A 10,209-nucleotide genomic window follows, 5' to 3' on the forward strand; every position below is an offset into this window, starting at 1 on the left:
ATTTAACTCAAAAACAATTAAATTATTTTTGTTGCAATTACCTCATTGCTGAATCATTATCCTTATAGCTATTTTTAAGCTTTTTAAACAAACATTTTTAAAAGTTGCATAAAGGCTTCCATCTTCCTTGAGAGAAGCATGAAGGAAAAAGTCAGGTTTTTAACAGTTCTTCTTCTTCCGCTGGAGATAGCTTGATCCCTACTGCAGAAAGTAATTGTATTCCTGATGCACAATCGGTTGCTTGGTGCAGTAAGCCGTTTTTGTAGATCAAAATGTCCGAAGTTGGGGACCAGCGGAACCGAATCTTCGCTTCGTGGAGTCTGGCTGTGATATTCTTAAGGGATCTCCGTTTGAGCAGGATTTCCGGGGCTAGGTCAAGCAATACAATGATCTTTTGTTCACCATAAGCCAGAGATCCTTTTTGCTTTGCTAGTTTGAGGATTTTATCTCTGGATCGTAGGTAAATAAACTGAACTAAAATGTCTCTTGGTTTGTCTTTGCGCGCCATCGCTAACGGTCCTAGGCGTTGAGCCTTGGCTATTGCTGGTGCGACGCCATCATCGAGTTGCATTACTTTAGCTAGCCAAGTAGCCATAAAATGGGCTATATTTTGAGACTCTTCAGACCCCTCCTCGAACCCCCTAAATTTCAAATTGTACTGTCGCCACTTATTCTCAAGCGAAGTAATTCTATTTTGCATAGTCATATCAGAATTTTGCAGGGATCGAATATCATCCTGCATAGCCGTCGCCATTTGCTTGGCTGTTTCTGCAGCTTTCGAAGCTTCAGTAACTTCTTTCGCCATATCTTGCAGGGAATTTTGTATGGGTTGGAGTAATTTAGAGACTATGGTGGACATAGAGTCAATAATGTCGTCTTTTAATGCAGCTAGGTCATTTCGAGATAGGGGGTCGGCCGGGCCGTTGGGCAGCGTATCGGGCGCCATTTTGTCAGAGTCCGGGGAGGCCGTGAGAAAAAGCTCTTCTGGAGCTATCGTTGTAAAAAACGTACGTACCGATTTTGTTCCACCTCTCTGAGTCGCAGATGGTGTTCCGGCAGCTTTATTTGTATTTTTCTTCGGCATGGAGACGTTGAAAAACTATTATAAGTAGGAATTAGGGAGAAAGGGACGGGAGCTCAGGATTCAGCCGTGCGCCATGCACCGGTAGCTCCGCCCACCCCCCAGCATGTTTTTATTTTAAGTAAAAACAATCTTTAATTGTGTTTGTTTGTGTTCTTTATAAAATTATATATCTGCTACCTGACATTACAATTTATGACACACATGGCCCAGCCTGACAAGGTCTCATTTATGTCAGATCCAGCACTTATAACAAATGGATTTGACACCCCTGCTGTAGATCATGTTCAAGCAGGCAGTTTTACAGTCAATTCAAGCACCACATTTATTTGAATTTTTTTTCATCTGCAGAGGTTACCTTGTATGTTCTAATTAAGTCTGGATCAGCTAGGAAGTGGTAAAAAAACAAGCAATTAATGCTGCATTGATGCTGTTATGTATGAACACTGTTCTTGGGGCAAAAAGAACATGTATGATTATGTGTTTTTACCTGATCCAAAAACGAACAACCCCCCCCCCAACCAAAACAAACATACAAAAATTCTTCCATTCTCCCAAGATGGGCAAGTCACATAGGTATGTTTAGAGCTTATCTCCTGAACTCAAACCTTGAATTTCTCGAAAGCAAGTGTGGAATACTCAGTCACATTGTGTCTTTGTAAGAGTTTTTCAGCACATGAGTTGGTAATAACAAGTTGACAGGAAAAAAAGAGAAGAACATGCTATGGATCTGAGAAAGATTATATATAAAAAAGACTTGCTAGTAGATATCATTCTATTCCATTGTTGTTCCAGTCCTTCTATGTATGGTCTTACTGCAGAGGTTCATTGATGCCATTGTGCCTATGTTCTTTGGTGTATATTTTAATTAGGGTTGTCAGGTCCCTAAGTTTTACTGGCAGGGGACTCCAGCCCACTCTCCTGGATGTTCTTGCTTGTGTGCTTTGCATGCGTGCTGTGATGATGTCACCTGGAAGTAATGTCATCGTGCTAGTCATGTTGTGGGGAGGAATGCTCTAGCATTTGGCCAAGAACCCCGTTACCATAGAGTTTTTAGCCAAACACTAGAGTGTCTCCCTGCAACATGCCTGGTGCGATGATGTCACTTCTGGGTGACATCATTGCACTGGGCACATCAGGAATGGCAGGCCTCTTCGAGGGCAGGGCTCCCCCGCTGGCCAGCTGGCTGATAGTGGATTTGAGGGCCTGAAATCAGGGGAAACCTTGCCCCTATGGGGGGATGGCAACCCTAGTTTTTGTGTTAATGCATTGTATGAATATTGAGCTATTGTTTGGACTGTGATTTTCATTACATGCTTAATTTTTACTTTGTCAGTTGGATTTATTTAATATTTCTTCACTTCCACTGTGTCTCCCTTTGTACTTGGGTATTTCTTTTGTTGGCATATTGGAAAGGTAACTCCCTTTCCTTTCTTACCTCCAAAATCTAACATTTAGCCTGATGTCACAGTGGACTACCAATGCTTCAGTTAATTGAGGATCAAAGGATATATTTATCTGGTCTGTCACTTCTTCCATCCTTCCTGTGCACAACTCACAAGCTTTGAAGATATCCCCAAAAGTCTCACACATGAACCTGGGCCAGATTTCTTTTGGGGAGAACTTTGATGTAGGGAAAATTCCACAGATTTCACCACATGCCTACGTGACCAATAAAACTTGAAGAGCACACTCATCAGACCTCGGGCACACCTGGGGCCAAAGGTCATTGTTCAGCCAGGTACTGTAGTGGAAAAATACTGAGGTAGTCCGAAAGTGCAGCTGTTTGTGGACAATCCTAGTAATGTATAAACTCTAGGAATTTATGACTCTACCCTCAATAAATATGGGAATCTAACTCAAGGAAGGAGGCTTCCTTCCTGAAGGGATCAGCTCTCCCAAGAGGAAGATCTCTGTTTGAACCAGACGCTTCGTGTCCAGCATTTGCTTTCGTCTCATTCCTTCATTTTAAAAGAGAGCAGGGCTTTTTGATTCCTATATGAAGAAATTGCCCTTCATTCAGACAGTCAGCAGAAACATAGTCTGGAAAATACTGCACCCTGAGGTCTGTGGGTTGAACAATCAGCATGAAAGACATGAGGGCCCTACTTGTTCTTGGTGCCTGAACTACTTGGCCCACCCCACCAAAAAAGGGAGTTATGGAGAGCTTGTAACTTTTTAGCTAGCAAGAAACTTTGTAAAAAAATCTGCTGTTCTGTATTTTCCAGAACTCCAACTGCTACTGTCTTGTTTTGCATATGGTTATAAAATAACCCCCCTTCTTACTGAGAGACAATAGTGGCAGAGAAGTGCACTTGGTTTGCTCCCATCACTGCCACATAGAGTATGCTCTCAGCTGTGTTGCTGTCGCATTAACTCTGAATGTTCTTCAACCATTTTGACCATCTGCCCAACCACTTCATTGATTCAAGCTCCTCAGTAAACCAATGGGCATTCCAGGCCCTGCAAGGGGAAAGAGGATGTTCTGGATCAATTGTGTCCACAGCCTAGTTCATCTCTGCATTCCACAGATTGACCAGTGCTGTGACAGGAGCATCAGCTTTGCTGACCAGAAAATCTCCAAGAGACATCAGAAAACTATCTGAATCCATCAGCCTCTTAGAAACACTATCCTAGCTGACACCACATTGTGGCTGAAGTTCCAAGTGTACCTCAAAAGATAACGATCAATCCATAATAAGGGCAGAGTGAAAAATTCCCCATTACCAAGCCATGTGTTTTGTCCCTAGAGAAAACCAAACCAAAACCTTTCCCTCACAGACACACATAGCAATTTTTGGAGGGGGAAGGTTATACTTTGATCTCACTGAAAAACTGCTTCCTAGTCAGCAAGACTCTTTCAAGGATTCCAGCTGGGATGGATTTGGGGAACAATGACTTTTAATGTTTGGTTTTTTTACTGTCAGTCAGCAAGGTAATACGCCATGTTAAAAGCAATGGTGGTTGAACACACATATCTAGTCAAACAAAAGACCAATTCACATTAATCTGATTACTCATCAAGTCTAACTTTCTCACTGAGTTCTAAATCTACAGAGTTGACATATACACAATTCTCTCTCTCTCTCACTCACACTCACACATGGTGGATACTGGAGCAGGTTTGAAATATTCAGTTTGAACCAGTATGATTGAACCAGTAGGAGTCTGGAATTATTCATGGGAAAAAATGATAACTAGCTAAGAATGACAGCACTTAGTAGTTAATAATAACAGTTTAATACTTACTTGATGTAGTAGGGCACTTTGTTTGGAGAAATTGCCCTCTCCCAGGGGCCCTGGACAGAAGCTGTTAACAAAACAAAACAAAAACAAAAAACAAAACAAAAAATCAAATAAAAGAGACATGGAGGTCAAGTTCAAAGCAAACAAGAAAGACAACATTAATCTCTGGAATTACAGTTTTACACTTGGCCACGCTGATATGAGTCTGTTTGCTCAGTTGCCCATGAAGCCAGGAAGGATTAACCTGCTGTTCAGAAATTTCCGCTCTAATCTGAGTGAAATTGAACTCATTCGGCTGCAGAGATAAATGCAAAAACCTCTTCACCTACTAAACTTAAAGAAAAGATAAGAAATGGAAGAAGCATGCTGTCTGCCTTTCTGGCGCACACCTTTTAAAAGTTTCTCTGGCTGTCACTGTGCTACATTTTTTCCATATTTTCTTCTTGATTAATGTTTCTTATCATTCATCCTGGTTTGCTATCAAAGATGGGAAGACTTGCCAGTTCACTATGTTCCTTACTCTTTTACACAGAACAATTCCATTATTGCTTCCATGCTTAAAAAATCTCTATGGTTTGAACATAATTTCAAATGCTGGAAATTAAAGGTATTATGGTTTAAATAAAATTAAAACACTCTTTTATAAACAGTTGTATCTTGTGGTGTTTCAGCCTGTTGAATTTTAGGTGTGTTTTTTAAAAAAAAAAAAAAATCTTCACAAGATGCCATAGTTCTATATTTTAGAGTAAAACAATGATCTTATTCAAGCACAGCTGAAGACTTTCTGGAGAACAGTGGTAGGAAGCATCCTAAGGCGGCATTGTCTAGCACATTACATAGGCACAGTAATGTGGAGGTGATTTTACCTATTTAAAAAGGGACTGCTTTGGGCAGACTAATGTGGCTTCATGCGATTCTTACAATATTATTCCATGTACTGTTGCAAAGGTTTCAATGAATATAAGTCTTACTTTCTATTTAATACAGAAGATGGTGTATTTGCCTACACATTATTCATACTTTCCAGAAAAACTGAAACCATAACTTACAGACAAGTTGCAGTCTACAGGCATTTTATCTGTTGCTTGTTTCACTGAATGTTTTAAATCTAGGTTGAGGGAGGGGGAAAATTGGTTTCTGTAGTATTACTTTAAGTTGCATTATTTTTTCACAATGGACAATAACATTTCAAGAATCTTACACACCTAAATAGTTTTAATAGGTTTTTAATGAAGGAAACAGACATTGTCACTGAACTAAACGCTTTGAAAATAACAAACAATTTATGATGTTCTATGTAATTGGATTTAGTGTTCCTTCAATAGATTATGCTGAGGCTGTCCAACATGCCTTTTTTTCTCTGTTTGATGATGTCAGTCTTGCCTAAAATTGAATTGACGATGTATGGTAGCCAGGGGTCATTTCGTAGAAAAAGAGCTAGGGGAACTCATTAGCATAACTCAATAGCATATGCCACACACCCTGACATCACCAGAAGTGTGTCATAAGGCCACATACCCTGCCCCCAATGGTCCCGGCCGCCGGTGCTGGCCTTGCAGCTCCACTGCCGAGCCACATGAGGGGCCCGGCGGTGGACCTGCAAGGCCGGCGGGAGGGCAAAGAAGCCCCGCGAAGGCCCTCCCTGGCCCCAGGCAGGCAGGGGTGGGGAGAGGCGGGGAGGGAGCAACTTACCCTCCCTCTTCTCCTGCCTCCTCCTGGCTGAATGAGGGCTGGAAGCAGGGCGGCCGGAAGCAGGGGGCGGGGCTTCGTCATGTGCCCCGCCCTCCCGTACCTCACCTGGGGGAACTGCGTTCCCCCGCGTTCCCCCCCCCCCGAAATGACCTCTGATGGTAGCTTTTATGACTTTGCTTAAAGAACCATCATCTCATTTCTGGCAAAAACTCAAATGCTTAGAACAGTTGTTTCTTATCTCTGGATGTCAGTAGACATTTACAATCCATTACAAAGCCAGACTGGGTAATAGGCATGTATCATTAAGTCAATCAAAGGATACTGCCTGGAAACGTTTTTAATATGTCCAGAGATCTCCTCCCTGTGTATTACTTAAGCCCAAGATGCATATATTTGTGGAAGACAATTCAAAAGAGCCTTTCTGTTCTGATTTTGCACACTGAATAAAACATGTTATTAAACAAACTAAAATCTATCTGAAATATTGGTTAGAAAAGGGAAGCTTGTTTCAGTCTTCTTGTTCATTATAAAATTAAATTTTACCACAGTTGAAAATGCTTTGTGGTTATTATCACATCTGTGTATTTCATTTTGTGTGTGTGTTTTACAAAGCAGAGTTCAGCAATAAGCTAATATGTTTAAAATAATATTTTCTTTCAAATTCATTTTAGATGGATACATCTATATACTAATAGCCAAGTTGGCCAAATCATTGAATACTTAAATCTGATGACTGGAGCTGTTAATGGGCAAGACAGATCTTTCTACAAACTGGAAAAGGGCCCCAGGTTTACAGAAAAATATAGGGGGGGGGGGTAGTGTAAAGAATACATGAGGGGGGTGTTAAAAGGTGCCAAAATGCTAAGAAGAGCTCCTGTGACTTTAAGCAACAGATTCCCTCAGTAGCTATTGCTAGGCAACCACAGTATCCCAGGTTGGGTTTATGTGAGGGAAAAGGCAGGGTCCTTTCCAGGCCTATTTTGCCCTTTTAGGGAGGACTCATTGGGGCCAGGTCCAACTAGGTTTGCCAGCTCCAGCTTGAGAAATTCCTGGAAATTTTGTGATGGAGTCTGAGGAGGGCAGGGTTTGGGGAGAGGCTTCAGCTGAATATAATGCAACAGAGTCCAACCTCCAGAACAGCCATTTTCTCCAGAGGGACAGATCTGTGTTGTTCAGAGTTTAGTTCTAATTCTAGAAGATCTCTAGTTCCCACCTGGAGGTTGGCAAACCTAGGCCTGGCAGCAGCCTTTAGTGACTTGCATGACTCAACTAGGCCTAGCTGCTTGCTGTTGTTCAACAACAGCCATCCTATGAAAACCAGTGTGGTATAGCAGTTAGAGCGTCAGAGCAGGTTCTGGGAGACCCATGTTCAAATCCCCATCTTGCTGTGGAAGCTCACTGGACCAGTCACATACTTTCAGCCTGACCTACCTCACAGAGTTGTGCGGATAAAAGGATAAGAGAAGAATAATGTAAGCTGCTTTACCCCCCACTGTGGAGAATAATAGAATCATAGAGTTGGAAGGGATCTCCAGGGTCATCCAGTTCAACCTCCTGCACAAATGCCAATCCCCATACTTCCAGTGACTCCTGTTGCATGCCCAGAAGATGACAAAAAACCTCTAATATCCCTGGCCAAACTGGCCTAGAGAAAAATAGCTTCCTGACCCCAAAGGGGCAATCAGCATTTCCCTGGGCATGTATGAAAGGACTACAAGAACTAAGCACTGATGCAACCCTTCTTGCCCTCCCTCTCATGATTTGCCTAAGTTCACAGAATCAGCATTGCAGTCAGATGGCCATCTAGCCTAGGGCTCCCAAATCTCACCAAATCGTGGCGGGGGATCCGTATGTCTTTGCATACTCCGTGCTGCGGGGACGGCGAGACGCGTTGCACTGCCGTCGCCAGGACATGACACTATGCGTCGCTCTGGCAATGGGGCTGTTTGGAGCCCCGTTGCCAGAGCGACGCGTAGCGTCATTTCCTGGTGACGCCGGGTGCAACACGTCTCGCCATCCCCGTGGCACGGATTCTGCAAAGACACACGATCCCCCACTGCGACTTGGCAACCCTAATCTAGCCTCTGTTTGAAAATCTCCAAAGGAGAGCCCACCACCTCCCAAGGAGGCCTGTACCACTGAGGAACTGCTCTAGCTGTCAGGAAGTTCCTCCTAATGTTTAGCCAAAAAGGTGGGGTATAAATGAAGTAAACTGATAATAAATAAAAGTGAAGATGAGAGGCAGATAAAAGGAAGGGTTGTGAATGGCTGGAAAGGAGAGAATGAGACAGGAACAGGGGAGAGGATATTGGGGGTTGCTGGGGGAGGGAAAGAAGAAAGAGACTGCCAGGGGAGAGGGTGAGAGGAAAGCTTAAGACATAGATAAAGGTAGATTGGCTGTTGGATGGGAATGTGATAAAGTTGCCACATCCAGATTAGGAAATTCATGGAGATTTGGGGATTTAGCCTGGGAAGGGTTGAGGAGGGGATTATACCTCAGAAGGTATACTGCACCCTCCAAAGCAGCCATTTCCTCCAGGGGAACTAGGGCTGCCATCCTCCGGGGAAGGGGGGGAAAGACTGGATATCACTTTGCATTACAACTGATTTCCAGCTGATCTCTGCAGTTGGGAGATCTGCTGTGATTCCAGAGGTTTACCAGAACCCACCTGGAGGTTGGCAATCCTAGAAGGAGAGACTGAAGCAGAAAAAGGGGAGAGGCTATGGAGGCTTTCAGGACAGGGAATGAGGACATAGTGGAGGAGGGGGAAATGAGATGCTTATTGCAAATACTTGCAGGTTGCTGCTTGTAAGTTAATACAGTATCTAATTTAGATAAATCCACAAACTATAAAGGGATGTATGCCCAGAAATGTCCTTCCATCAAAGTGAATGACTGGTTCTGGCAGGGAACATAGCTGCACATTTATTTATATATTAATAGTATTGGCAATCTACATTTCTTAAAAGGCCTTAAGGCAGGTGTATGTAACAGTTATGCAACAAATGGTTACTGGATAAGGGTAAGGTTTCTATGGTAAATTCTAGGGTTGTGCAAAAAATCAGTATTTTTCAGGTTCGTGTGTACTGAACCTGAGAAATACTGGTATTTCCTAATATTCCCAAATCCTAATATTGATATGATATTGGGATTCAGGAAATAATAGGGATTGCCAAATGTATTCGGCTTCATTATACCCCACAAGGTATAATGGAGAACGGATTTAAACTTTAAATGCTTGCTAAGTTCACTCACTGAGTTGTGCCGCTGCAGCAGCGCGACTCTGCGAGTGGAGTCAGAGAGCATTTAAAGTTTAAATCCCTTCTGAGCTCACTTGCTGAGTTGTGCCGCCATGATGGCAGAACTCAGCAAGTGAAATGGGCAAGTATTTATACTTGCTGAGTGAACTGAACTCAGAAAGCTGACTTCACTCACTGAGTTGCTCTACCGTGGCTTTTATTTGGACATGGCTACTTCGGTAGCTGAGTACAGATCTCTGATCTGTATTCGGCTGAATAAATACCCCCCAAATACCAATAAGGTATTTATTTGGGTATTTATTCGGCTCAGTGTATGCCGAATGAACACCACAAGTGACTTCTTATACTTACATTGCTTGTATCACTCATATGCTGTTTATGTGGACTCAGGGCTGGGAGAACACCACATTTTCAGATTACACCTTGGGTTGATTTTAAGATTTTAGGTTTTAAGGGATCAGAAACAATTATCTGTATTCAGTACAGTATGGCTTATGATAATAATTTGCATATGCTATCAAGTGAAAACTGTAATTAACACATGAAGATTGTAATATGATCCAATATTTCAATGTAGCTTTGTGGCAACAAGGTGTAAAAGTAAGATTTAATTACAATGTCCTATGTTTTAATCCATTCTGCTCTATGAATCATATTTGGCTCTATATTTCAAGCTACAGAACAAGTTAATTAAATCTTTGAGGCTCTGATATGAGGGGCTTATGTATACATTTAAGGTTTGAATAGCGAAGGTGACACATTTATTGCTGAAAATACTAGGCGATATCCTGTGATCATTTCATAAGAATTCAATAATGTACCAGAACATCAGTATAAATATGCACGACATTTCTGTGTCTTAAAGTTTTGATTCAGTGTAATTGATAACTGACCCCTCATTCATTCACTGAGTGACACTCTTATTTTAA

At 42.1% G+C, this 10,209-nt stretch overlaps 1 protein-coding gene across 2 annotated transcripts in view; it reads right to left on the bottom strand.

The window, feature by feature from the left end:
- The window catches only part of DMD (dystrophin), a 284,775-nt gene that overhangs the window by 170,750 nt on the left and 103,816 nt on the right, over positions 1-10,209 (bottom strand). For both annotated transcript variants that reach the window (XM_015406249.1, XM_015406246.1), the window contains exon 7: positions 4,331-4,391. In XM_015406249.1, coding sequence (XP_015261735.1) covers positions 4,331-4,391 — 61 coding nt within the window. The remainder of the gene's footprint in view (positions 1-4,330; positions 4,392-10,209) is intronic.

Source organism: Gekko japonicus, unplaced genomic scaffold (assembly GCF_001447785.1).
Source record: "Gekko japonicus isolate JY-2015 unplaced genomic scaffold, Gekko_japonicus_V1.1 scaffold1357, whole genome shotgun sequence".
Taxonomy (NCBI): Eukaryota; Metazoa; Chordata; class Lepidosauria; order Squamata; family Gekkonidae; genus Gekko; species Gekko japonicus.